The 27,206-nt window shown below is 61.5% G+C and overlaps 3 protein-coding genes across 3 annotated transcripts in view; 1 reads left to right on the top strand and 2 right to left on the bottom strand.

Moving 5' to 3' along the window:
* The window catches only part of CHLRE_14g631145v5 (uncharacterized protein), an 8,423-nt gene extending 2,795 nt beyond the window's left edge, over nucleotides 1–5,628 (bottom strand). Inside the window, exons 1-12 of the mRNA XM_043070404.1 lie at nucleotides 4,877–5,628; nucleotides 4,565–4,685; nucleotides 4,070–4,198; nucleotides 3,452–3,814; nucleotides 2,764–3,305; nucleotides 2,472–2,627; nucleotides 2,137–2,281; nucleotides 1,585–1,779; nucleotides 1,180–1,284; nucleotides 873–933; nucleotides 584–662; nucleotides 99–354 (exon numbers count right to left, since the gene is read on the bottom strand). Coding sequence (XP_042917077.1) covers nucleotides 99–354; nucleotides 584–662; nucleotides 873–933; nucleotides 1,180–1,284; nucleotides 1,585–1,779; nucleotides 2,137–2,281; nucleotides 2,472–2,627; nucleotides 2,764–3,305; nucleotides 3,452–3,814; nucleotides 4,070–4,198; nucleotides 4,565–4,673 — 2,140 coding nt within the window. The 5' untranslated portion in view covers nucleotides 4,674–4,685; nucleotides 4,877–5,628. The remainder of the gene's footprint in view (nucleotides 1–98; nucleotides 355–583; nucleotides 663–872; nucleotides 934–1,179; nucleotides 1,285–1,584; nucleotides 1,780–2,136; nucleotides 2,282–2,471; nucleotides 2,628–2,763; nucleotides 3,306–3,451; nucleotides 3,815–4,069; nucleotides 4,199–4,564; nucleotides 4,686–4,876) is intronic.
* A 686-nt stretch (nucleotides 5,629–6,314) lies between these two features.
* Nucleotides 6,315–10,088, bottom strand: CHLRE_14g631141v5 (uncharacterized protein). The gene is made up of 5 exons (XM_043070403.1): nucleotides 9,672–10,088; nucleotides 7,068–7,189; nucleotides 6,933–7,009; nucleotides 6,744–6,795; nucleotides 6,315–6,588 (listed from the first exon to the last, which is right to left on the bottom strand). The coding sequence occupies exons 1-5, from the start codon at nucleotides 9,708–9,710 to the stop codon at nucleotides 6,555–6,557; spliced, it is 324 nt and encodes a 107-aa protein (XP_042917076.1). The 5' UTR covers nucleotides 9,711–10,088; the 3' UTR covers nucleotides 6,315–6,554.
* A 1,600-nt stretch (nucleotides 10,089–11,688) lies between these two features.
* Nucleotides 11,689–27,200, top strand: CHLRE_14g631100v5 (uncharacterized protein). Its single transcript, XM_043070402.1, has 40 exons — nucleotides 11,689–11,963; nucleotides 12,062–12,251; nucleotides 12,418–12,458; nucleotides 12,599–13,069; nucleotides 13,504–13,563; nucleotides 13,880–13,975; nucleotides 14,227–14,320; nucleotides 14,596–14,725; nucleotides 14,993–15,098; nucleotides 15,263–15,888; nucleotides 16,127–16,232; nucleotides 16,459–16,653; nucleotides 16,877–17,023; nucleotides 17,212–17,272; nucleotides 17,552–17,630; nucleotides 17,920–18,166; nucleotides 18,304–18,464; nucleotides 18,589–18,752; nucleotides 18,931–19,061; nucleotides 19,189–19,349; nucleotides 19,469–19,691; nucleotides 19,800–20,062; nucleotides 20,222–20,442; nucleotides 20,582–21,252; nucleotides 21,383–21,513; nucleotides 21,694–21,820; nucleotides 21,939–21,987; nucleotides 22,091–22,337; nucleotides 22,457–22,536; nucleotides 22,639–22,813; nucleotides 22,944–23,352; nucleotides 23,506–23,528; nucleotides 23,686–23,849; nucleotides 24,019–24,059; nucleotides 24,193–24,348; nucleotides 24,487–24,735; nucleotides 25,193–25,314; nucleotides 25,474–25,903; nucleotides 26,194–26,286; nucleotides 26,494–27,200. Exons 2-40 carry the CDS (start codon nucleotides 12,124–12,126, stop codon nucleotides 26,622–26,624), a joined length of 7,209 nt encoding a protein of 2,402 aa, XP_042917075.1. The 5' UTR covers nucleotides 11,689–11,963; nucleotides 12,062–12,123; the 3' UTR covers nucleotides 26,625–27,200.
* The last annotated feature ends 6 nt before the right edge of the window (nucleotides 27,201–27,206 follow it).

Below are 27,206 nucleotides of genomic sequence, written 5' to 3'. Positions count from 1 at the left end.
AAGGCCTAACTCCGCAAAGCTAAGAGTGCGTCCATGGCGTTTCCCGATAGAGGTCTGAACCCCGAACCACGGCATTTCCCCATCACTGGCGGTCGCACCTGCTGCTGCCACGGCCTTGGCCCACTCCTCCTGGTACAGCAGGCCACGCATGGCTTGGATGTAGGTGTCCCCCACCCAGCCGCCCGCACAGCCGCCGGGCTTGCACTGCACCACCTGCTCCGGACCCAGCAGCGCGCGAGCGCCTCCCGCTGAGCCCGGGCTAGATGGCATTAGCGCCGATGGGGTGTAGGCGTTCCCAAGCACGGCCAGAGACTGGATACAGGCCGCCGGGGCATGCGCGTAGCAGCTGCCGCACTGCACGACGGGACCGGAACAAGCTCGTTATCCTTTGAGGCAACCCACACGCCAGCCTTGCGGCACGCCCTGGTATTACGCATCGTGCGCAGCAGCTCGATCGCAGCTCTCCGGATTAGAAATAAGTTGTTGCTGTGCTTCTTTCTGCCTTGCGCATGCTCCATGCCCTGATGTCCACTAAGAATGGGGGCATCCCGCCACGCACGGCAGCCCCGCTGTTGGCACTCACGTCTCTCTGATTGGTCACAGGCGGCAGCGACGCTGATTGCCTCCAGTCCACAGTGTCAGGCGGCACCACTGCAGCGTACCTGTTGCCAAAGCAGCGGCCCAGCAGGATGTATGAGTTTTACGGGCATACGAGCCACATACAGGCTAGGATTGGGACGGGCTCTGGATTCCTCACTCACGCTCGTGCACCGCTTCCATCCAAGTCTGCTGGGATTTGGGAATCAGCTGCACCCTACGGGACTTCACCAACCTGCCTTAACACTGTCCCATCGCACATCCAAGTCACTCACCGACGCGTTGATGACTCATCCTTGCGTACCAGCAGTGCGCTGCTGGTGGGTGTGACCAGACCTGGGGATGGGGGGTGCGCGGATGTGGAGAGTTTGTGTGTCAGGGTTTCGCGTGAGGACGCCGGCCACGTCGACATTGCTTGCAGGGGGCGGGAGGGGCCTGACACTCCCCTCCCTCACTACACGCACCATCAGCATGCATCGATGGTGAGTGGCTCGAGGGCCAACACGCTATGTGACTTCAGTGGGTCATAGTGCATGGTAGCACAGACTCCCGGATGATCTGGATACCGGCAGAAGCACCCACCCGTGAACTGCGGTGTGGCCGGCGGCGCGGGGGGCTGCGGGGGCGGCGGCGGTGGCGGCACGGGGCAGGCACAGCACTCCCCGTTGTGTTTCGGTTGAGATGCCCCTGCGCGCATCCGTGCAAGCAAGAGTGCACGTGTTACAAGAGGAACCTTGTGACGCACCCACAAGCCAGCAGGCACGCACACGTGCAAGGTGGTGGAATTGCCACAGCAGATACAGCTCGTGAGCAGCAAGCACTGAACGTGCGACAAAGGCAAGAGCATTCCGCACGCACTGTCCCGGTGCGTGCCCATCAGCAGGTCGCGCATGACGTATGCCTATATAGGCCCCTTCACTACCCGACCCGACCCGACCACCCATGACACGACGGGACTGCTGGACACCGGCGACCGCATGCACGTACCTTCCGGGTTGACCGCGTACAGGTCGAATGCATGCCTCCCGCCGCACTTCTGGTACTGGTCTCCGGGGCAGGCCACATCGCAGCTGCCGCTGCTGCTCGTGTTGCCGCTGTCGGGCAGGAAGGCCGCCGCCAGGAGGGGGTCGTCGCTGTGGAAGCCCCAGCACCCGCCACCCTTGACCGCGTAGTAGTCCAGGCCTGTGGGCAGCAGTGTACGGCGGGCGTGGACGATGAGCACACGTACGGCAGCGGCACACGTGCGGAAGCGATAGGTGCACAAAAGATTGACGATCGGGATTAGACCCAAGAGCGCATCAGATTGATACCGTACGGAGTAGCCAGGGCAAGCAAGCAACCATACATGGGATTGCAGTACATATACTTGGCCGGCCCATCCAACACTCCTAACAACAACCACGCCCGCCCATGCCAACATCCTGCACGCACAAGCGCGCGCCGCCACCCACCGACACCAAGACCAAGACTGAGATTGATATCCCTCAGGAGCTAGCTAGCATGCCCGCCCATGCCAACTTCCTTCCGCCACCCACGCACCGAGACGGCGCGCCGCCTGGGCGCATGTGTCGGGTGTGGCCATGCCGCTCTCCGTGTAGATCTCCATCGTGCCCGAAGGCGTCTCATCAAGAAGCAGGTCGTCCGGACTGTTGTCCCAAAGGGCGCGACAGCCCACGTAAGCATCCTGGGCAAGAAGGGAACGAAAGAGGCAGCACTCACATGAGGGGCAAGCAACAACAGTGGCCAGGACTCTACGTGCACATACACACGCGGGTGAGGGGCAATCCATGGTAGGTTGGCAGTCCCCCCCCTGCCCCGTCCATCTATCTCTGCCATGCAGTCGGCCGGTCCATACATGCAGCCAGCCCACGCACCTGGTACAGCCGCGGGATCGGGGTAGGGGCAAGGACACCAAACACCTGCGGCGGTGTGTACGCGTTGAGGCCAGGACAGGGGCGGGGAGACATGAGCAGTGCCTCGGACACGGGCGCGCGTGTCGCAGGCAGACAGCAGGGCGCCGGAGCAAGGGCCTGATTGCGGGGGCGCGTGGACAAGCACGCGACACAGGCCGTGCCATCCACACCGTGCCATACCGTGCCGCCGTGCCCTTGATGGCTCGCCCACTGTCCTACTGGCGCTGACCCTCCCAGGCGCCCACGCACGCACCTCGATCTCCAGGACTTGCAAGTTGTGCGGAGGCTCGAGCTTCTTGTTCTGGTACGTGACCCAGCGACCCACCACCGGGGGTTGGAACACCACGAGGGTGGTTTTGGAGGTGCTGGCGGCGCGCTGCTTCCAGACCAGCGTGTTGTTAGTGAGTGGGTCATCCGGGTACACCACACTCCAGTTGCCGATGCGCAGCTCCGAAAGCTGGGTGTACTTCAGATACCCGGGCCGGTGCCAGATGCGCACTGCGGAGATGACCGCTCCCGGGGCCCCGAGGTCAAGCGACAGCCAGTTGTACGGGTCCAAGCTGTCGGTTGACAGCATTCGCGTGTCATTGGTCGTATCGCCATCAACGGCGTACGACGCGTTGCAAACGCCCCCATCACACCGCGTTGACGCCGACGAGGAGTAGGGGATTGCGTTGCGGGCCAAGTTGTCGAGCCCCGTGGGCAGCTGCTGGGAGCCGTCCTGCGGCGGAGGTGGCGGAGGAGGTGGTGGCGGCGGGGGCGGGGGCGGCGGCGGCGGCAGCTGGTCCGTAGGGACTGCAGTAGCAAAGGGTTCAGAGCAGATGTCAGGGAAGCAGTGTCAGCAGTGAGCGAGCATGCCGCACACCGTAAAGCACAGCAATGCATCCGATTGGAAACGACTCAATCCGTTCACCATACATGCGAACATTTGCGCTACTCACACGTCCCCACGCAGGCGCCGTTGCTAAGGACATAGCCTTCGTCGCAGATGCAGGCCGGCTCGCCAATCCATTGAATGCTGTTGTCCGGGCAGCTGCAGGTGTAGGCGCTCAAGCCCACGCCACCCGGCACGGCCGTGCAGTTGGCGCCAACAGTTACACCCGCGTCGTTGCAGGGGTTGGAGCGGCAGACGTCCTCGGGGTAGGTGAAGTACAGGTTTTGTTGCCAGCCGCCGCCGCACTTCTGGTTGCTGTTGCCCGTGCAGTTTGACACGCACGCCGTCGCCGGTCCATACTGGGTGGCGCGGGTCAGGTTGTTCCCCGCCAGGCAGTGTCCGCCGGCCTGCACGCCAAAGTATGGCAATCCTGTGGACCGGAGCAGTGGCGCAGAACGAAGGCTGTCAACCACGCACATGACACGGGCCAACGTCCAAAGAGCGAGGCGAGAATCTGTGATGGGATGTCTGGCGATAGATGGGGCGGCGGGAGGACATAGGTGGGAGGGTTTGATGCATGCCACGGCGGCGCAGGTGGCGACCAGATGCTGAGTGCTCCGCATGTGGCAGAATCCCCAGCAGTGTAAACAGCGCGCCTCCCTCTACTCCTGCCTTGCGTACTTACCCAGCGAGCGCGCCGTAGCGGCACACAGCTCCACCGTCATGCCGAACTGATAGGTGCTCAAATAGCCGTCAAGCGCGCGGTCCACACTGTCGTCACCGTAGCACCCAATGGCGTTCTGCTTTACGACAACTGCGGGGCGCATGCACACACGCACGGCATGACACATGGGGCCTTCAGGGCTGCAGCACGGAGCGAGCGAGCAGCCGCAGCGTGCGTGGTGGTTCATTCTGCAACCCGCCCTGGCAGAGTCAGCGCGTGCAAGAACGGCAGCACCCAGTTGACCAGGCCTAGTCCCCCGACCGTCCCACGGCAGTCCCCTGCTGGATCAAGCTGTGCAGCGCGTTGGCTGTCGAGACAACTATACAAGGGCTTTCTGTGGCGTAACAGCTCGTCACAGGAAGCACGATCGAGTGAAATGTATGGCATGATGCTGGATAGATTGCATTAGTCACCAAGTACTGCCTGGGAGGGGGAAGGACCAGTGCACACACCTACCAGTGAGCGGCAAAGAAGACGTAGGCTGTGGTGGCGGGGGTCTTCCCGCCAGTGGGCTAGACTTCGGGGGCGCGGGCAATGGTGGTGTAGACCAACCAGTGAGCGGCATGAAAGACGTAGGCTGTGGTGGCGGGGGTCTTCCCGCCAGTGGGCTTGACTTCGGGGGCGGGGGCAATGGTGGTGTAGATGGCGGCTGTGTATCGTCTGCGGCAAGTTAGTGGCAAGAGATAAAGGTCCTTGGTGACAGGAAGGCGGGGAAGTACCGCCGGTAAGCCCACATTTTGACAGCTAGCCTGGTTTGACACTACTCACGTGGACCGGTATCTGGGGGAGGCGCCCCGTTGGTGGATGTCAGTCCTCGAAGCGTTTGGGATGTCTTCTCCCCAGGAAACGTCGCAGCATCCTCATACTCTTCCGGAGCAGGCTGGTCGGCACCTGCGTCACAGCGGCGCCGGGCACGGAGCCGGGTGTGCGAACCACGAATGCGCACGGGCGGTTTTAGGTGGTCATGATACATTGGCGCTCAGTCTAAGTTTGCAGTCAACGCCGCGATGAGTCTTGCTGGTGCGGTGGCCCGCTGGGAAAGACCATTCCCGCTGGGCCCGAAGGCATTGCAAAGGGTCAAGCAGCCGGAACCTACCTAGGGATCCCCCCTGCGACGTAAGCTTCACGCCTACCCGATCTGAGCTGCGGCAGCAATTGAATCAATTCACATATGAAGTGCGCGTTGAGGATTGTTCATGCGCGACAATTCAGACAGCGCAAAGCGGAATGCTATCGTGCAGCTATCGGCTCAGGCATTGCATATGAAGGCGGTGCTTGATTTGCTGGTGCAAGGTCTTACCGCAACCGCCGGCGCGATATGCCGACAGCTTTTTGCGCGCCCAAGCCAGCGCCGCGAGCGCACATCATCGAGCTCCAACATGCGACATTAACAAGAAAGAAGATGCAGGCAAGGCGCGGCGCCCTCGCGGCGCTCCGTCGTTGACACATTTTTGTTCCAGCGCTATTTCAGGCGCGTAAAAACAATTAAAAAATACGCCCTAAGCAAGCACACGTCATACTAGTATGCTGCTTTGCGCAGTGAGTGTGAATAACGGAATGCGCAGCGCACACATTACATGCATGCAACGAGGCGTAGTTGCAGCAACGACGTTGAACTACTTTCCCCACAGAATTATCAATACGTATTTGGTGATTGGGCTCGCAACAGGGCAGCATGGGGGCCTGCCCACCTGGCCCACCAGATGCATGAAACAACGTACGTACGATACGCTCTCAGCGAATTGTAATCAGGTCCAAGGGCTGTAGTGTTTACCAGCACGGATGGTGCCCAGGGCACCAAGCTCCGCGTACTGCGCATAACTCTGCCCGGGAGCAGCCCCGCGCCAGTTCAGTAATAATGGCGGATGTCAATCATGTCAGCCACCTGTGCATGCAACCTGGTGCAACCCAAAGTAGAACTTGTTGGCGTTTTAACAGTCGACCCTGCCCGGGCCTGCGGCTTCCACGTCTGTATTTTGGGGGATGGGTTATATCCGGCATATTTTTCTAAACATCCCGCGGACTATAATTGGATGTATAAACCGGTGGGAGGCCGGATATTATCTGGGCCGGATAAACCTGGCAACATCCGGCCGCATATATGTGGCCGGATATAACTGGCTGAATATACCTGGCCGGCTATTGCACAAACATCTGGCCCTTAAACCCATGCTCCCTGCGAGTGGATCGTGTTGGTGCGCGTGTTCTCTGATGCGTGTTACATGCACATGCACGTACGTGCCTGTCCCTGACATGGCTGCACGGAGGCTCTAGCGCCTCCAACCAGGGGAGCCCCTGCAGCCCGTGCGACCATCACGCCCAAGGTGGCGGCGCCACGCACTAGTGCAAACCTACTGTACTTGCTGACGGTAACACTGCCACCATGACCGCTACATCAATCAGCACAGCTCATAGCACCACAGAGCCATCCTACATCTAGCGCTGTCTACACAGTGGTTCGGGCGCCGCGGCGGTGTGCCCTGCGAGCACATACACATAGCGCCGGATGTAGAGGCACGTATGCATGATTGCGAGCATGCAGTGTGCACGCAGGGGCCATGCATGCGGACTGCATCTGGCAAACACCACAGCATGCACCCTTACATAGACCCTGCCAACACCCCTTGTCGCCCACCTTCTGAGCAATACCAACGCCGACTCTGATCCATACGGCACGACGATGGATCCTGCACGTACGACCAGAAGTGGGGTTCGGTCATGAAACTGCCTCTTGTACCACAAGGCGGAAGCACGCCGAGACGTTCGCCACTGCCAGGATTTGTACAGATCCCACCCCCAGCGGACTAACTATGGATACGCTCACCTAGCGTCGCATCATTGCCAGTCACTGAGTCACACAGCGAGTGTGGGTAAAATGCCTTTCCATGCAGCGTCGGCATCCTACGTTACAGCGGAGCTTGATCAGAGGCTAACGATCGTAGTGCACTACTTTGTGCACTTACTAGTAGTAGACACGCCGCCGGAAGCGCTTGGTCGTGACGCAGGAAAAGCTTTGACCGCGAGAACCTGAATGCTCCTGGCTATATCAGCCAGTACATAGGCTGATGCACCATTGCAGAGCTACTAGATGTAGCAGCTTGCTTTGGTTCAAAAGCTGCATTATAGTCGTCTCTTCCGCCCAGTGATGTCAAGTCTACTCAGCTCATCGTCACAGTGGTTTCCACTAAGCCAGTGGGAGGAACTTTCCACTAATCTAGTGGGAAATTTGTTTCCAATAGCAAAGGTCGTAGTGCTAAACATTATTCTCGTAAGAATGCAGTGGAAATACAGTCGGTAGCGATGGCGCCACCGAATTCGCCACGCCGTTTTCCCGGCCCTGTTGGTCGCCTCGCCCCGCCCCGCCCCCGCCCCCGCCCCCGCCCCCGCCCCCGCCCCCGCCCCCGCCCCCGCCCCCGCCCCCGCCCCCGCCCCCGCCCCCGCCCCCGCCCCCGCCCCCGCCCCCGCCCCCGCCCCCGCCCCATGCCTATGTGCCTGTCCTCCGCATAGTAAGCGTGAGTATCTATGGAATACAACATGGGTGAGGCGGTGTGGGCAGGTGTGGGGTGCCGCCAGCCCCCTCACCCTCCCCCTCCGCCGCCCAGCAGCCCACGCCTGCTGTCCAGTCTACGCTCGCCGCGGTGTAATCCTGCCGTATCATGCACGCCTATATGGGTCTCAGTGTAGGGAGGCCCGTGGTCATGGATAGGCGCAAGGCTCGCGCCGGGTAGAGGGACTAGCATGGGGCATGTCGCGCACACTGTACCAGCCATCCCGCCTCACCACCACCACCCCCAGCCCACGCTCGCCGCGGTGTAATTGTGCCACATCATGCCTGCATGGACCCTCGTGTGGGGTGGCTCGTCGTAGTGGGCAGGCGCAAGGCCCGTGCCGGCGGATGGGGTTACATTGACCAGGGTGCGGCGTGGCGGGCTGCCCAGGCCACGCTCCAGCCCCTCGCCCGCATGCAAAGGTCAACGCCCGGCCCTAACCTCTTGCACATGGGCTTGACCACATGTAAGATGGATGGCCGTGTAGTGTGGCTGGGTGATTCCGTCGGGTGGGGTCATGGCAGGGGTCAAGCCGTGGATCTGGCATGGGTGCCGCACCAGGCCCATGCACATACCACGCTCCAGCCGCTCGCCCGCATGCAAAGGTCAACGCCCGGCCCTAACCTCTTGCACATGGGCTTGACCACATGTAAGATGGATGGCCGTGTAGTGTGGCTGGGTGATTCCGTCGGGTGGGGTCATGGCAGGGGTCAAGCCGTGGATCTGGCATGGGTGCCGCACCAGGCCCATGCACATACCACGCTCCAGCCGCTCGCCCGCATGCAAAGGTCAACGCCCGGCCCTAACCTCTTGCACATGGGCTTGACCACATGTAAGATGGATGGCCGTGTAGTGTGGCTGGGTGATTCCGTCGGGTGGGGTCATGGCAGGGGTCAAGCCGTGGATCTGGCATGGGTGCCGCACCAGGCCCATGCACATACCACGCTCCAGCCCCTCGCCCGCATGCAAAGGTCAACGCCCGGCCCTAACCTCTTGCACATGGGCTTGACCACATGTAAGATGGATGGCCGTGTAGTGTGGCTGGGTGATTCCGTCGGGTGGGGTCATGGCAGGGGTCAAGCCGTGGATCTGGCATGGGTGCCGCACCAGGCCCATGCACATACCACGCTCCAGCCCCTCGCCCGCATGCAAAGGTCAACGCCCGGCCCTAACCTCTTGCACATGGGCTTGACCACATGTAAGATGGATGGCCGTGTAGTGTGGCTGGGTAATTCCATGGAACGGGGTGCTTTAAACAGGCTTTCACCCGCACCCAGTGCCAGAGGACCCGCCCCCACACACCCGCCCCAAGGCCCCGCCCCCCCCCCACATACTAGCCACGCGTGCGCCACGTCCGCGCCCGCCCTCATGGACATTCATCGCTTGCCGCTACCCATGGGCAGTCAGGCCACCTGTTTGCTGCTGTTTTGCGCCTGACAGCTCAGGTTGATCGCCGGCTGTGCAACACGCACAAACACTCGCAACCCCATCCGCCGGCACGGGCCTTGCGCCTGCCCACTACGTCGAGCCTCCCCACACGAGGGTCCATGTAGGGCGCGCATGATGTGGCAGGAGCACACCGCGGCGAGCGTAGACTGGGCAGCAGGCGTGGGCTGGGGGTGGGTGAGGCGGGATGGCTTAGATGGCTGGTACAGCGTGCGCGACATGCCCCATGCTAGTCCCTCTACCCGGCGCGAGCCTTGCGCCTATCCATGACCACGGGCCTCCCTACACTAGGGACACATATAGGCCGTGCATGATACGGCAGGATTACACCGCGGCGAGCGTAGACTGGACAGCAGGCGTGGGCTGCTGGGCGGCGGAGGGGGAGGGGGAGGGGGCTGGCGGCACCCCACACCGCCCACCCCATGTTGTATTCCATCGACACGCACGCTTACTATGCGGAGAACAGCCGCGTAGACATGGCCAGAATCTGGGACGTCGTTAGAGGCTGATGGAAAGGAGAACGGAAGCCACGCGGGAACGGGGCGGGGGGGGGGGGCGAGGCGACCAACAGGGCCGGGAAAACGGCGTGGCGAATTCGGTGGCGCCATCGCTACCGACTGTATTTCCACTGCATTCTTATGAGAATAATGTTTAGCACTACGACCTTTGCTATTGGAAACAAACTTCCCACTAGATCAGTGGAAAGTTACCTCCCACTGGCTTACTGGAAACCACTGTGACGATTAGATGGTCTACTGCTGTATTCGGCAGGCATTCCAATTACAAGCTTACACAAAGTATAGTGGAGTAGAATTGATAGTATGTTATGTTTTGGAGGTCTGGCCCTGTCTCTTAATGTCGGCCCATGCAACGGCATGACCTACGGCACAACCCCTCGCTTGGGCACTTGCCCCCATGTTGTTTGAACCCCAGCTAACGCTCTGCAATAATTCAGCTCAAAGACAGCGATAGCCTGCGATGCACAGGATGATCCATGGCTATATGCGGTCGCATATAGCCAGGCTCAATTATATCTGGCCGGGCTTTATCCCGCACCAGGTTTAGTCGGCCCGGATGTATCCGGGCACTGCTATATCCGGACCACTTACATCCGGCGCCGGCTTTACTCCGCCGCATATTAACCCGCCGGCTATAATATCCCGGTTATATCTGGGCCGGATAAAGCCCACATATTCTGGGGCCCGGATGATTATCCGGCGCCCCCGGATAAAACCCGCCCGCAAAAATACAGACGCATGAGGCAGGAAGGCACGCAAATATCGTGCGCATTACCTTGTCAACACACACACTGACACATACACGAGAGGGTTCCGTGATGCCCTAGCAACCCGACGACACCCTCTTCCGACACCGTGCGCATATATTTGGTTAAAGCATCCGGTATCCCCTTTCGGTCTGAAGGTACAAAGCCCTGTGCGTTGCACTGCAATTGTTTCACTTGCTGCTGCAGGCGACCCAGCCTGACCCAGCAGGGTTGACGAATGGCCGTTCAGGGACGTTCACATCAACCCCGCCCCTGCCCTAACCTCGTCCCCAGCCGTGTACGGGCAGGCACCGACTAGCCACAAAACACCCCTGCCGAGCACTGCAGGGGGCGCACCGGGTATCTGGAAAAACTCCCCAGGGTAGGCATGGCCGAGTGGCCGAGGCTAGGCATGGCCGAGTGGCCGACTAAATACTGTAGCACCAGGGGGGGGGGGGGGGGTAGGAAACAAAGTGCCAGACCCCGCCCATGCCCCGAAATCCCCCGGGCCCCCCCTTGAGGGGACGACCGCCCCCCCGACGGACAAAACCTTGTTGTTCAGGGGTTAAAACCCCTCCATTTTATACCAAAGTGGTGTCAATCGACTCCTCTTGACGAGCACTATCACTCCGTGCCATCAGCGGTCCTGTTCTGAGATTTCGGTCACAGGCGGGATCCTATCCATGGAAATCCCCTCGACCCAGACCACCCCGCGCTCAACTCTCTGACGCGCGACGAATGGACAATGTGCATCGGCAGCCTTGTTAGACGTGAACTCATGCGCACCAGCGCTTCAGAGCCCAGCTGTGTCAGTGTCCATGTGTTGAATGTGGAGACATGTCCCGACATGTCCACGTCCGGACGCGCAACTTAGCCCTCCCACGCTTTGTTTGTGCTTATTACGTCATAACGTGCACATATGAGCCTCGTACTGCTGCGTTTGGCCCCTAGTTCTGCTTGTGGGGCGCTTCCCGAAATCCGCCAGGATGGGCTCCCGAAACCCGACGGACCCCCAGGGACGCGGGCCGACCCCCCAACTTTGGCGGCCCAGAACTTCCTCACCAGACACCCCCTTGACGTCATTAATGGGCTGTTTGGGTCTGCGAGTACGCTGTACACTACGGGGCTGCGCCAACGTGCCCCTACCTTAATACCCCAAGCCTAACCCGCACCAATGATGACCGATGACTGCGCCCTACCGCGCCAATCAACCTGCCCCTACGTACCTTACCCCAAGCCTAACCCTGTCCCATCGCACCAATCCATGCACGCTGATATCCAAAGCTTATGAGCCAAGAACTCTTCCAAGTGCTTATATTCATGTGATGTCATGAAGCCTACATCGATCGCTCACCCGCCAGCCGGGCCAGGCCCATACACGGGCCTGTGGGCCAGGCGCACACACCGCGCTACCCTGTGAAACCCTGCGGGACTTCACCAACCTGCCTTAACACTGTCCCATCGCACACCCTGTGAAATCCGTCGCCAAGCCCCCACTAAGTGTGGCCAACTGGGCCGTGTCAGTTACAAGTATAGCTACCTGAAAGTAGTTAAAATCGACTGACCTCCGAACACAAGGTCCTACCAGCGTTACTAGGTAGCACGCACTCACAGTGGTTGGCCAACTTTCGGATTTCTGCAGGCGACAAGCATGTTTTCTGAGCACACATACTGATACCGTGTTGTGATGCACAGGTTATTCCACACAGCAACTATGAATCGCCGCCGCTAGCGAGTGTGAGAGCCAGGAAGGAAGGATGTCGGTCGGTGGACAGCGAAATGCCAGGCACAGGCTTTTACTTCTTGTGTCGCTTCTTTGCTTGCTGGCATTGTCATCTACACTCGTCGCCGAGGCGAACCGTGACTTTGGGCCAGCATTTACCCGGCAAGTTCGCATATACTTTGTGTACTCAACGCTCGCGTCGTGTACACACGAACTGCAACATAGCGACACGATAAAATCAAAGCACAATCCTATGCGATTTGTGCTTGAGTAGAGTTGAATTCCCATTCCGTCAACAGTGCTCACTGCGCCCGTATGTGCCTGACAGGCGATTACAACAAATCCTCGGCAGTAATGGAACAATAGCCGGTGGGTCGGCGGCCGGCGTCAGCAGCAACTTGCCGCCTGACGGACTCCGCGTGCCCTACCGACGCACTCAACGTGCACTGACACAGCTCGATTAACACCCACGCCTAACCAATTCCCCTCTGACCGGAATCCATGTGCAGGCGGGCGGCCACCGCCGCGGCCACCGCCGCTGCCCAGCCCGCCCGCCACCGCCACGCTTGTGTCCGGCATCAGCATCCGGCTGGTTGCGGTGCAGTTCTTCGCAGCGACCAACACCACGCCCGCGCTGTTCCGCCCCTTCAATATCAGCTCCGGGACAGCGGGCGGCCTGGGCTATGCGGTGGCTCGCGTCACGCGCACCAACGCCACCGCGTTGACCGTGCCGGTCTGCCTGCCAGGCTGGTCGGACACATTCGCCGCGATTGCGTGCCAGGGCGCGGGGATGCCGTCGGGGCGTGCCGTGCGGACCGACGGCAGCCCCGGGTCTTACCCCAACCTCAACAGCCCGGAATCTACGATCCTCACGGACCTGAGCTGCCCGCCCGGCGTCATGTCGCTGGCCGCGTGCACCGCCGTGCTGCGGCAGTACTCGGCCGGGCAGTGCAAGTCCCTGGGCGCAGCACTGTGCGACGGTGAGCATGAGGTTGTGCGTGACAGGGAGGCAGTGTGGTTGTCGAGAGGGGGCGGCAGGAGCGTGTGGGCAGGTATGGGCGGGTGGGCAGGAATAGGTGTGTGCCTGTGTGGGTCAGGGTTAGAGAGGCATGCTGGACCGCGAGCGATGGAGAGGGGGCGGCCCCGGCAGCCCTGGCGTGGAGCTAGGTGTGTGTGTATGTACGACGAGGGATGTGGGATGTGGGCTCAGCAGCCGCGGCAGCAGCTGCAGCTGCACCGCAGATGGCATGGAGCCGCCCCTTACGGTCTTACGTACCTCTTTAGCCGTGACCATCCGGGTGCTCCTACCTACCAGAATGCTGCGCTGGCTGCTGGGACTGGGACATGTCCTAACAGTATGCTTCTGCTGCATCCCGCCGGGACTGCATCCCCAAACTTCACGTGCACGCCCCAGGCCGGCCGCCCGCCCCGCCGTCGCCGCCGCCTCCTGCACCACCCAGCAGGTGGCCAGCCCGTAAGTGTGCGCGCACACACGCATTGTGCTTTCCTATCACACACAAGCACAAACACACACACACACACACACACGCACACACACACACACACGCACACGCACACACACACGCACGTGTCGCAGCTCCGTTGGCACTGCCGCGCTGCGCGGCAGGGGGCTGGCGGCTGGGTTGTTGCTGGGTGGTACGGTGCTGATGGCGCACTACTTGGCCCCATTGCGTCTGGGACTGCGCGCGGATCAAATAGACCAGTCCAACATGCTAACTGAAACCACTTCTTTTGCCCGCCGCTGCTGCTGTGCATGGCGCCGCGCACAGAGGCAGCGCCGCCACTCAGCGTGGACCCCGCTCAGTCGCCCCCCATGGGCGATGAGCCGGCGCTGCCGCCTGGGGCCGGTTTTGAGCCGCCGGGAGGTCAGCCGGGCGTGTGGGTGGCGTGTTGACGGTGACGGGGGCGCTAGGCTGCTAGCCGTGTCGCCAGAGGCCAAATGATTTTTTGCGTTGCGCGTTCGCCGAACACTCCAATGATCATTGGCGTGCCTCACCGCGGGACCAGTGCTCATGGGGCTGGGCTCACACGGCGGTTAGTCACAGCTCCCCATTGCGACTACTGCCGTGCTCACCTGCACCCACGCCTCCCACACCACGGCTGTATCCCTGCTCAGGCCCGGCGGACGGCGATGTGCGGCTGGTGGGGCCGGAGGCGCCGCTGCGCGGGCGGCTAGAGGTCTACTACCAGGGAGTCTGGGGCACGGTGTGGTGAGTGTGCGTGTGCGGCTGGTCGGGGCAGCGTGCGTGTGTGTGAGGTCGTGGCGGGGCGGCGGCGCGGGTGCTTCCGTGTGCGTTACGCCCGTCTGCGAGGTCTGAGTAAGGCGCTGATCGAAGCACAGGCGGGATCGGGGGCTGCGGTATGCAGCTGTTTGTTCATGGCCACGTGTACGTAGCATGCCTACTTAGCAGGGGTGCCGGTGTGCTACGTAGCATGCCTACCTGCGCCATGCACCAACGTGGCAATCTATTGCACTGACCCGCAGTGACGACAACTGGGACAAAAAGGGCAACCTGGCGGCGCAGGTGGTGTGCGAGCAGCTGGGCTTTATTGGCGGCGCCTGGAGCACCATCACCACACCCACCGCGTACGGCCCGCCGGGGCCAGTCCTGCTGGTGCGTGCGCGTGCCTGCATGTGGCGAAGAAGTGCTGAAACTTGCGCACGTGTTTGCGCCAGTGTAAGCGCATGTGCGCATGCACATGTATCTGCAAGGGCTTGCGTGCACGCTCTCTTTCCGTCAAGTAACCGGCAGCACGCTGTGGGTCATCAGTCCTTTCTCGTCCACCGCAGCACCCCTCTCCTCGCTCCCTGCCTCTACCCCCGCTCTTCCAGCATCACACGCAGTCACACCCACACCCACACGCCCTGCCGTGCTGAGCAGGACACCGTTTTCTGCGGCGCCAACGCCACCCGCCTGGACGAGTGCACCCACGACCCCTGGTACCAGACCGACTGCGACAACACCGAAGACGTGGTGGTGGCATGCGGTGAGGCGGCGGCAGCACTGCAGATGTGTAGGGAGGCTTGTGGGTCCCACGCCATCGGGAGGCCCGTGGGTTCCACGCTGTTGCCGTGTGGGGCGCCACTGTGGGGTTGACGGGACTGGTGTGTGATGACACGTTTTGCATGTTCGCGTATTCTGCTGGCGCAGACCTCCCACCATCGCCGCCTGCGAGTCCGCCGGCCCCGCCGCCCCGCCCACCGAACGCGGGGCGCTCACCACCGGAGCCGCCCGGGACCCCACCTCTGGAGCCGCCCGGGGCCCCGCCGCCTGCGCCACCCGCAATTCCCAACCTTGCCCGCTTCGCCCTCACCTACGCCTCCTCGGTTCTTGACACCTTCTGCGAAGTCGGGGGCTGCTACCCCTTTTATGCGGTGGATGGGGACACGACCGACGAGACAAAGATGCTGCACACGGCGGCAGGTGACACGCTGCCGTGGCTTTCCATCGACCTGACCAACGTTAGCCGCATTACATCCGTGCGGATCTACCACCGGCCAGGATACCTGGGTCGAACCCGGAACTCGGAGCTTCGCGTCGGCAATGCCAGCGTGACCAGCACGAGTGACAGCTTGTACGGAAACACGCTGGTGTGGAAGCAGCCGGCGGCGCTGTCGGAGAACGTGTCGGTCCTGGTGTTTGACCCGCCGGTGGTGGGGCGCTGGGTGACGTTCCAGAACAGGCACGACAACGCGACAAGTGGTGAACAGGTGCTGCAGGTGTTGGAGCTCGAGGTGTACGGCAACGAGGTGGCCGCCACACAGCGGCGCTTCCCGGTGCGTGTGTGTGCTCTGCCGTACCCGCTTGCAGCAGCTGTGGCGTGGCGAGGCGTGGCGTGGCATGGCATGGCATGCGTGGGCCTGTGAAGGGGCGAGGGCACTGGCGAGAGGTCGTGCAGGGGACATGCGGTCAGGTCCTGCTGTGAGTGCTGCTGACGCCTGCGGCGTCCTGTCTGCTGGTGCATGTATGTTGCCAAGCGTGTCTTCGTTCGCCATACATCGTGCATCCCCACAGGATGTCCTCCTGGGCTGTGTGGATGAGGTTTTGGACATCCCTCTACTCCTCTACGACAACACCGCGTCCACCCCAGACCTCTGCGCCCAGGCTGCACGAGCCCTAGGTACGGCTGCGGCGCTGCGTGGCCCTGGGTTTTGGCGTTAGCAGCCCAGATCCGGCCCTGCGGATCACCAAGCATGTACCCTTACCACATACCATCGTGCAACACCGCGCATGCATTGCCATCATCACCGGTGCCATCGCCTGCATGAACCGCCCCCCCCCTTTCCTGACCAGGGAAGGTTAACGCCCTCCCCCTTTCCCGCGCCCTCCCCGCGCATCCCTCGCAGGCGCCGAGTACTACGCTGTGCAGGGCGGCACCTGCTGGGGCTTCCCCTCCAATGACAGCCTGGCCACACAGCTTGTCGACAACATCGCCGGCGGGGCCTACTACTACGCCTTCTGTAATGCACCCTGCCCAGGAGACGCCACGCAGCGCTGCGGCGGCGGCGCCGCCTTCGATTTGTACCAGGCCAACCTGCAGGGTGCGTGGGGGAGGCGTGGGGTGCGGGGGGGGGGGGCTCTCCGGCGCGGCCTAGCAAGTGGGCAGCATCCATCCGCCGTTGGCTCTGTTGACATAAATGGGTGCTGTGGTGGCGGGACCGCAGTTGGGGTCCGCACAGTTTGGGGCGACGGGCAGGGTTTGGGCGTGAAAGGAAAATCAGTCTCTACCCCGTTAAGGCAGTCGTCCCTGTGCTGTATATGCAGTGCCGCCTCCACCTCCACCTCCACCGCCACCTCCACCACCCCCGCCGCCTCGAGACGTCCCGCCCCCCCAGTGCTGCGCCTGCCCTGCGCCGCCACCGCCGTCGCCGCCGCAGCCACCTCTGCCGCCGCCAAGGCAGGAGCAAACGGGTGAGCAGCTAGCTCGCTGCGCCAGTCCGCTGCGCTAGCGGCGCTTGCCTTGCTTGCGGCATCGGTTTCACATCTCACGCATTGCGCACTCCTGACATGCAGTATCACTCTGTACACATGCAACACCCCTAACACAAGCACCTACACTACGAGATTGACAATGAACACCCACACACGCGCACACACAGGTCTGGTGCTGCCCGAGACGAGCGCACTGCTGGTACGCAAAGACGAGTCGTCCAGCCGGAGGTGCGGGATGTTGCGGATGGGGGGGGGGCATGGCTGGCGGTCGGTTGCATGCCTGCATTAAGCCATTCAGCAAAGTCAGGGACTTTGCGCTTCGGGAGCTGGCGTCAGGTTTTGGGTCTGGGCAAGCAAGTACTCGGGCTTTGGAACAATGCCCCTTCCTTCGACCCAACACAGCGCGCGTACCTGAAGCATAAGCCCCAGTCTGCCGCTCCCTGCCGCACCCCACAAGTAAGGCAAGCCCACAAGTTACCTTGTAAGTGCTGCTGTGCCTGCGCACAGGTACTCTGCTGTCGTCCCGCCTGATACTGTGGACTGGCGCAGCTCGGGTGTGCTGCCGCCCGTCACGACCCAGGGCGAGGTGGGTCGGGGTGGGAACAGCATGGGTAGGGGCACAGCAAGCAAAGCAGTCTGGAAGGAGCTGAAGGACAGGAGGACCTGGGGCCAGTGGCTGCTGTGTCTTGGGCCGGGGCCGTGCTACCGTGCCACGGCGCAGACAGATGTCGCCGGCTCAACTACTGGCTGACTTGGCACGCCTGAGCAAGACACATGCCCTCTATGATGTCGCGTTCATGCCAACCCGTCATCTAACCCGTCTTTCATGTTCCCTGTACTTCATGCGCCCCCGCGTTACCACTGCATGGCTGCAGTGTGGCAGCTGCTACGCGCACGCGCCCGCGGCCTGCATTGAGGCCCTGGCGGTGATGGAGCACGCATACACCAACCTGACATCGCTGCTGGGTGCGGGAGGCGCTCGCGCGCTGCTGGGTCCGGAGCAGGTGGTGCAGTGCAAGCCTGGCGGCTGTGCGGGCGGCTGGGTGGGGGACACCTACATCCAAGCCATGCGCGGTCTGCTGTACCAGGAGGAGTGGGCCAAAGCCGTGGCTCTGACAACAGGTGCGACGGTTGCTGATGGGGTTGAGATCACTGCATGGACATCCACTCGGCTTCGTCGGGCCTTGTGTTGCCCAACGTCCCCTGTTTTGAAATCTTCCCCAACACTCGGTGGCAAATGCCGCTGCCCAAACATGCAGGCGCTGTAAGCGGGGCGCCCAGCGCCAACGGCACCTGCCCTGTGGCCACAATCCAGCGGCTGTGGACGGATCTCAACAGCACTGCGCTGAGGTACTCGCCGACCGGGCTGCGCATTGAGGCGTGGGAGACCATCCCAGCATCCGAGTTCGCACTCATCCAGGTCAGAGACTGATGGGCCGGTGGACGTGTCCGGCCTCTCTGGACCCCTTTCGTGCCTGCGCGTGCTACGCACTCCCTGGCGCTTTGGTCGTTCCACATGTGATCCCTTCTTGCCGCGCACACAGGCCCTGGCCAACCAGCCGGTGGTGGCGCTGCTGCATGCCAGCGAGGACTGGTTCGACTACTGGGGCCGGGGCCGGGTGTACGATGGCAACTGCTCCTCCGACCCGTCCAAATCCACACACGCGGTGGTGATCGTGGGTTTCACGCCCGACACCTTCATCATCAGGTGCCGAGCGAGGGTGGACGCAGGTGTCCCATGCGTGTGGGTGATCTCCAGCGCCAGCAGGCACATGCCGTAGCCCTCCCATCAGGCCATCACTCCATCCACTTATTTTGCCCTACCTTGAGATGCTGATACCGTGTTGGTCCCACGGACATGGCCGTTCCTCCATCTGTGCGTGCAGGAACTCCTGGGGCGAGAGCTGGGGCGATGGTGGGTACATGCAGATTGTGCGCCAGGGCAGCTCGCAGCTGGCTGCCCGCCTGAACAAGTGCGGCATCCTCAACTCCCTGTCCTACCCCACTCTCAAGCCAGGTGCGTGTGCCACAGACCGCTATCAGGGATGAAACCTGGCGCACAGCTTGTTCTGATTGTGCCGTGGCCACAAATGTGCTAGCCTATCCCCGAATGCCATCTGTGTCGTGCTCGTGCCGCCCTGCAGTTTCACCTGAGCGGCGTGGTCAGCTGCTGCGCCAGGGCTGGTGCGCGGCGGAGGACGTGGTTGTGCCTGCGGACGGTGGCGGAAACGCCACGGCAACCACGCTCGCAGCGAAACACGATGTGGCGATCAACGACCTGATTCGCGTCAACACCCACTTCAAGGTACATCGTCGCATTACCTGCATTGACCAGACCATTAGGAAGCGATAATAATTCCTAAGCTGTTTATTTCCCCAAATGTAAATCGCCGATGACCACTTTGACGTTATGCATGTCTACAGGCTGACCCCGATGCCATCATCGAGGTCAACACGCGCTACTTCGTCCCGCCCTGCTCCGTCAACCCGCCGCGCCCGCCCGTCCCGGATCTCGAGTGCGGCACACGGGCAGTGCTGCAGCTGCTGGGTAATGATGCGGATGGCAGCCGGCCGCGCATCCAACTCGGCCAGCCCACCACCCCAGCCGCGGCATCGCCACCGCCGCCACCATCCCAGTCGCCTGCGGGTGAGCGGACTCCTCTCCTATCCCTTTGGCAATCAAGTTGCAAGTCGATGCGGCTTGGACCCTTCCAGTACGGTAAAGCCCGCGCCCCCGCCCGCCCCATGCACGCAGACCGCGGCGGTACGGAGGAGCGTTTCACCGCCACCTGCCCCTCGGGCGCACACGTGATTGGCTTCCGTGGCCGGGCCTGGGCGGGTCAGCCCGAGGTAGAGAGCTGTGTGCTGGCGGCGCTGGCTGGCCAGCAGTCCAATCCCGCGAGCAGCATTCTCTACAACCAGCTTGCCAACCTGCGTGACCGCATTGTCAACTCCGTTCTGGAGCAGGCGGCGGTGTCAGCCGACCTAGCCGACCCTGCCTGGAACGGCTTCTTCACGGTGCGTTGCAGTGCGTGGGGCAGCGATCAGTGGCTCTTGCCTTGGGGCGATGTCGGGTAGCTGCTTCATTCCCCGTGGAAACTGTTTTTTGCGGCTGCACGTGCCATGACTGATACCTAACCTGTGCAGTGCTGCCCGCCCCTTTTGCCTTCCTTGCAGTCGGTGGACCTGGTTTGCAGCGATGGCAGTGTTCGCCCCACCGGCCGCGGCACCGGCACCAGTGGAGGCTACCAGCTACTGCCGACAGCAGCGGCAAACGCTAGCGCCACCGGTAGTTATAGCATCCTGGACTGGCAGGAGCCGGACTGCCCCGGCGGGTATGACATGGCGCGGTCACGGCTGCGGCGGGCCCCTTATGAGCGACTGGAGCTATTCCTGAGGTGAGTACGCCTGGGTACGGACATGGTTTGTTGTGCAGCAGACATGTAACTGGCCACTGTTCACTTGAGGGAAGCAGTCGATCCCAGCGCTCAACTCCTGTGCCATCCGCGTCTGCCCCCGGCGGTTTACGCTGCGCAGGTGCGCCGCGTCGCAGGAGTGGACATCCTACCCGGCTGGCCTTCTGGCGGCGCGCAGGGCACCGGGCATCACTTCTTCGTCCCTCACCATCGCGCGGTACCGGTTCTCTCGCACGGATGCGGGCGCTTTCACACCGGGCACTGCCGAAACCGCTGGGCTCTCCGTGGCAGAGGCACAGCTCCTGACCGCGATTCGCGACAGCTGCGGTCCTGTGCTAGCAGCGCCGCCGGCGGGCGTGCCTGATGCGCTGTTGCAGTTCAACGAGAGCGCGCCGCAGACCCTGCGGCCGCCGACCAGCACCGAGTCAGCGCAGCTGGCTGTGCCGTCGCTGCAGCTCCCAGCCTACCGTTCAGCGGAGCACCTCGTGTACTTCCAGCGCCAGGCGAGGCTGGAGGTGCTCGGTGGCGTGGGCGGCGGCGGCGGATGCCCGCCCGGCCAGGTGGTCGTGGGCCTGCGCGGCCGGCGGCTGGCTCTCCAGCCCTCGTCCCTGTTCTTCAACGGCTCTGCGGAGTGGAAGTACGGCAGCCCGCTGCCCTTCAGGTTCCGCTACGCACCCGACTACACCTCCCTGTCTGCAGTGGAAGGCCTGATCTGTGCCAATGCAACGGCCGCATCTGCTGCGAACGCGACAGTCGCGGCACCATATGACCCGCAGCCCAACGTCATGCAAGGTGGGTGGCGGCCTGACCTGACGTGTGTATCCTGACCTCACAGGGCTGTGCTTGTGGCTGGCTTGCCTTCTTGAGTGACGCCTCTCCCAATTTGACCTGTCCCGTTGTCTCCGCCTCCCTCACTTCACAGGCAGTAGTGGGTTGCTGGTCGCGGCGGTGCCGGGCGCGGCCGGCACTGGTAATAACTCAGACGTCCTGACCACCACCACCGTGACGTGTGATGACAGCCTGATGACATCGGTCTTCGCGGCAAACGATGGGGTGGGTACCAGTCTATGTACGGTATACCTAGCGGGCGCTTGGGCAGAAACCGGGGAAAGGGCTCGATACCATCTAGGGCCGTGCAAAGGAGTGCATTGTGTCTATCTAGGCTTGCACTCCTGGCCGACCCTTGTGCTTTCTGTGGACGGTACGGTATGCCGTGACCGCGATTCCCTCCAGGTGGACATCAACCTGCTGGGTGCGCGCTGCTCTGACGGCAGCGCAGCTGGAACGGCGGGCGGCTTTGGGGCAACTGCGAATGACACCATCTCGGGTCGCTTCACAGTTGACTACCTGTGCCCTGAAGGTGCGTGCGCGGGGCTCGGCATTGGTGCACAGGAGACATACCACACGTCCAGTTGTTGAAGCGCTTGGCGCGCTGTGCATATTGTGACAGTCTTGCGCACTTGTCGGCACACAAACAGGCTTTGATGCGGTGAAGCTAATGGACGGAACCACCTGGGATGGAAGCAGGTGCGGTAGGAATGGCAGGGGAATTAAAGCACATGCCAGCTTATTAATAATCAGCGCCGTGGCCGCTCACTCTCGCCCCTGTTTCCTGTGAAACCCTTTACAGCAACGGCTCCGGCGTGGGCGGCGTTGCACTACGCTGCTCTGCCGCCGCCAAGGCGCAGAGCGATGAGCGGTACTGGGTGCAGCTGGGTGCACCCAACCTCCTCAGGGCCACCGACAACAGCCCAGCCTTTACGCTTTCGGAGGCGTTTTTGAATCAGCCCGAATACTATGTGTGCGCACCGGGGTCCGTCATCACCAGCCTCAACGTGCACACAACAGCTGGCCAGGAGCCAAGTGGAGATGTGCCGGTGAGGAGTTGGGCCAGACAAAGGGAGGATTGGACTGGAAAGGAGCTGAGTCAAGACAGCAGCTTTTGCGCGGGATAGTTAGACTTACTGTGTTTTGGTATTTTCGCCATTGTTTGCAGGTGATGGCAAAGCTGGAGTTCATTTGTGGGCCGCGCCCGCCGCCTGCTACCTACGCATCCCTGTCCGACATTGCAGCCGGGTGCGTGTGGACGCCAAGTCTGCGGGGTGATGCATGCTTAGTGAGCCCTCCGCTTCTTGTTACTTCATTCTTGCTGGCCCACCCCCGCGCCTCACCCTGCAGGTACGGTGTTACGGTCAGCGACTTGGCCCGGGCCAACCCCGCTATCTTCCCACGCGGCTCGGCCTCAGCTGCTGCCGGGTCTGTGGACCCAGCCCTGAACAACACAGAGATCCGCATTCCCTTGATGTGCGGGCCCGCACCAGTGCAGCCGCCCGCCACCACCATCGCCGCAGGGGTGAGTTTCCAATGTCGGGAGGGCTCAATCCAAACCTGATGCAGAGCCCTTTGCCGCAGCCACGTGTGTTGCCGGGTGTGTCCTGACGCAATGAAGTGCGGTGCTTGCCACTGTGCGCATGCCCCCGCAGTGCCCAAGGTATTGGCCGCTGCCCAACACAACAAATGCCGGTACAACCACTTGTGGAATGGTGGCGCGGTCGTATGTGTCTGGAGATCTGGCCTACCTTTCAAGAATAAACAACAACATCTGCCCCAATGCGTCAACAATAGTCGCAAGGGGCGTCCGGCTGTGCATTGCACCAAGGAGCAGCGTTCTGTCGGTGCCACAAGCCAGCTCCACAACAACAGTGCCCAGGGGTCGTCGCCATCTGCTGGCTGATGAGGTGTTTGGCAACCCCATCGCGACTGGAGGCTTTGTGATCAACAACACCATTGTTACGTGCATCCTGAGTCAGTGGGTAGCAGTTGGACAATCGTGCGAGGACATCGCAGTCACATACAACCTGCCTATCTCCACGTTCCTTGCCTACAACCCAGGTTGGATAGCAAATGGCTGGGGTTTTGCTGGGCGTGCTGGCATGTGAAGGGTCGCCATTGGGCTGTCTGGGAAACTAGGAGACAAAGTGTACTTGCCCTCCCATTGTGCCAATATTGACAACACACCTTGTCTGGGTGTTCCTTCTCATACAGATTTGGAATGCGTGAGACTGCAGGTGCGTGAGGGGCTTGGTCAAGCTTGATATGAATTAAGAACACGTTATGACAATGTCGGGGCAAGCTAGGGGGGGGGCGGATGTGTACGTGCTGCTGCATGCCACTGAACGTGCCCAAGGTGATTACTCGTTGTCCTTTCCTGTATCGCTTGTATAGGCGGGCTATGAGGTATGTGTGAGGACGGGCCCGCTGCGAGCAGACTCGCTCAGCATTGTGAGCCTTGAGGAGGCCCGAAAGACCACCTGTGAACTGCTGCCGGGCGTGTGCGGCCCTGGCACCTGTGTCAACACCAACGCCACGGCTCAGGGGTACACGTGCACGTGAGTATGACTGGGGCCAAGGACATTGGCGCCGCTGCTCCTGCTCCAGCTGTTGTTACATCCCTGGCATCACATCAGAATCTTATACCATCAGTGCTTCCACACATTACTGGTTACACGCAACCCTACCCCCCCCCCCCCACACACACACACACACACATCGCACCAGGTGCCCGAACACCACCGTGTTCACTGGTGCCACATGCACGTGTAAGTCTCGCGTCCAGGTCCATTTGGTGTTGTTGAATTCTTGCTGTCGAGATAGTGTTGCTTATACCTGCTACCATGACTTTGGCTGTAGAGTTCATTAACACTATGCATGTTGCCACACTTTGCCGTGCAGTCTTACCTCAGCCATCACAAGTGCCGCCGCCGGCCCCAAGCCCACAGCAGCCAACTCCTCGGCCGCCGCCGCCACAATCACCCCCGCCAAGGCCACGCCCGCCCTCAACTAGCCCCCCACCGCCGCCCCCCCCACCGCCGCCCCCACCACCCCAAGGTAAGAGTCCACCGCTGCCTCTCTATCAAGAGCGGAACCCCTGCCCACGTGCTACCCAAGCTTGTCAGCTCTCGCGGTGCCATAAGTGAGACGCACGGAATCGCCCCAACTCAACCCGTGTCTTATCCCATTCCGCAGGTAGCTTCACCAATGCGGGATTTTTCAACGGCCGCTCCATCTTCGTCTACCGCCCAAGCCTAACAAACTACAGCCGCTGCAGCAGCATTTGCACGCAGGAGCTCGGCGGCAGCGGCGGCAACTTGCTGTCGATTCGCAATGTGGCCGACAACTCCGTGATTCAGCAGATTTTTGCTTTTTACAGAGAAGAGATCTTTGCGGGCAGCGGCAGCTTCCCGTCCTACCTCATAACTGGGGGCATCCGTCGCGGTGCGTTGCTGTCATTCGTAGGCTGTCATGTATCTGTGTGTGTTGGGGGGGGGTTGCAAAGATGCTTGGAAAAGCAGTACAGGAGGCACCGAAGACTGCAGACGAAGTCGTTAGGAGGGGGGTTGTAAATACCAGCCCAAACGAAACCAAACCAAGCTAAACTAGCGGAGCACAGGCAGAGGGGGGAGGGAGGCTATTTGGCATCGACGGGTTGGTTTTGGCATCGACGGTAGACCGTAGTGGACTTGCTTACAAACGAGTAACACCCCGGGGCCACCCCCGGGGGCTACCATGCATGCGTGCTGCGGATGGAAAGAGCAAGACAACACGCTGTGCGCCCGCATGTGTTCTACGGTATGCAAGCTGTGTAGCCCCCTGGCAGTAGCTCCCGTGATGATTCTCAACAAAACGCATGACGTGTGCTGCCCCCACCCCCTCCACTTGCATCCCAACGCAGCTAATGGCACCTGGTACTGGGATGACGGTACCGCGCCTTCGTTCGGCCTGGCCGCCGGCTATTCCAACTGGCCGTGGGACGTGGGCGAACCCAATGACGCCACCCCAGGAGAGAACCGCGTGGTGAGAAGTCGGCGGGCGGAGGGGTTGTGGGCGAGGAGGGAAGGGAGCTTGCTGGGGACTGGCCCGGTCTGCAACGCTAAGGGCCAAGGGCATGCGTGCGGGTCAGGCTCTTCCGTAACTTCCGCCCCCGTGCCTTGGTGTTAATGCTGCTGCGCGCAGGCCATGTACGCGGATGGATCCTGGAACGACGTCAACGAAACACGGGACGGCATGTGCGCGTGCTGGCGCCCCTACATTCCCGGCGACACCCCCACGCCGGTGACCGGCGTCGTGCCTGCCACCGCGCCCCTGCTCTCGACCGCCGAACAGTTTGCATACTACTTCACCACCCCGTTCAGGCAATCCTTCCTGTACAGCATGCTGTACCGCGGCCGCCAGTACTTCAGTACTGCCAGCATGCCGCTGACGTCATGCAATACCACATGCCGCAACGGGCTGGTGGGCGGCGGCCACATGCTCAGCATCCACAGCGCGGAGGAGAATGACGTCATTGCGCAGCTGTTCCGCGCCACGCGCCGGCGCCTGTACGACGCCGGGTCTGGCATCGTGTGGCTGCTGATGACCGGAGGCTCGGACGCGGCTGAGGAGGGTACGTGCGGATGGTTGGGGTTGCGGTGTGCGTGGAAGTCCGCAGGGGAGAGTCCTTGAAGCCGCGCTGGTCGGGCGTCAGGGGGCGGAAGAACAGGCCGGTGACGGCGCAGTCCGGAGGCGCCTCGGGCTGCAGGCCCAGCCACATGTACAGCCCGGAAGCGGTGTGCGTGTGTGCGTGTTGTAAGCAGGGCGTGGCAAGCCCCCTCCAGGAGGCATCACAATGGCACGTGCCTCTCGACCTTGCTTGCACCTTGCAACCTGCTGACATGTGAGTTTACACCTCGGCAGGCACGTGGGTGTGGGATGACGGCACGCCATTTGATTACGGCCTACCTCTGGGTTCCATGCCACCTTGGATCTTCAGTGACAAAAGCGCCAACGGTGAGCGAGCAACAAAACCCACCCCTCCTGCTGCATGTGCGTTGCTTTGGGCTCATGTCATAATCACCAGCCCAGGCCTCAATCTGTTGGCGTTCAACACCAAAAGGCCCCAGTCGTTGTGTGCTGCCTCGAAACACACGCCAACACGCATACATGCACACATACAGCCGTGTTGAACCCATTCCCCTATCTTAACAACGCACGCAGGTGCACAGCCAGACAACGCCGCTGCGGGCCCGGGTGAGGACTGTCTGAACATGTGGGTCAACGGCTCCTGGAACGACATCGGCTGCGGCACGTTGCAAGGAATGTGCATGTGCTATGTGGAGTCGGTGTAAAGTGCACAAGCTGCTGGATGCATGTACACAGCACGTCGTACATAAATCCATGAACGTATGGGGGTATGTGTGCATTTCGGGCATTTGTGGTATACTAAGAATACGGTATGCGTGACGGGTCGGTGACTCTGGGAAGTTGGGCGAATTGCCAAGTACGGTACAGAGAATGCTATCTCATCAAGCGGGATTTGCGCAAGGGAAGGGACTGACTGGACTCGAACAGCACGTGTGTGCGCAACGGTTGGTGCCGCGGTGGCATCCGTGTGAGCATGTATGAGCTGTTTCTCGTTTCAAGCCATGACTTCCCTTGCGTGACATTGGAACTGTCAAGCTGCCGTTGAACGACGTGATTGCAATGCTGCCACTGCCCAGCGAACGTACAACATGGAGAATTACTTTGTTACGTGTCCGCAGCCCGGCTGTGGCTGGCTGAAGAGCGCAGTGGAAAAGGACTGAGCAGGCGCCCGGCAGACATGGGCTGGCGTCATAGGCCGCGGAAGTCCGCATTACGCCTCTCACCAGTGACCTCAAGGGCACAAGTTGCTCAGTTGCTTTGTTACCAAAGATGCTGTAAACGCGAAA

Source organism: Chlamydomonas reinhardtii, chromosome 14, assembly GCF_000002595.2.
Source record: "Chlamydomonas reinhardtii strain CC-503 cw92 mt+ chromosome 14, whole genome shotgun sequence".
Classification (NCBI taxonomy): domain Eukaryota; kingdom Viridiplantae; phylum Chlorophyta; class Chlorophyceae; order Chlamydomonadales; family Chlamydomonadaceae; genus Chlamydomonas; species Chlamydomonas reinhardtii.
This window is presented reverse-complemented; position numbering and strand designations above follow the sequence as displayed.

Coding starts and splice junctions, on each gene's coding strand:
- CHLRE_14g631141v5 (XM_043070403.1), bottom strand. CDS start 9,710: ATGGCGCCACCGAATTCGCCACGCCGTTTTCCCGGCCCT. Junction 7,190..9,671: donor CACGCCGTTTTCCCGGCCCT/GTTGGTCGCCTC, acceptor TACATCTAGTAG/CTCTGCAATGGTGCATCAGC. Junction 6,796..6,932: donor TGGCAATGATGCGACGCTAG/GTGAGCGTATCC, acceptor TCGTACGTGCAG/GATCCATCGTCGTGCCGTAT.
- CHLRE_14g631100v5 (XM_043070402.1), top strand. CDS start 12,124: ATGTCGGTCGGTGGACAGCGAAATGCCAGGCACAGGCTTTTACTTCTT. Junction 19,692..19,799: donor ACCATCCCAGTCGCCTGCGG/GTGAGCGGACTC, acceptor CCATGCACGCAG/ACCGCGGCGGTACGGAGGAG. Junction 23,529..23,685: donor TGGAATGCGTGAGACTGCAG/GTGCGTGAGGGG, acceptor TCGCTTGTATAG/GCGGGCTATGAGGTATGTGT.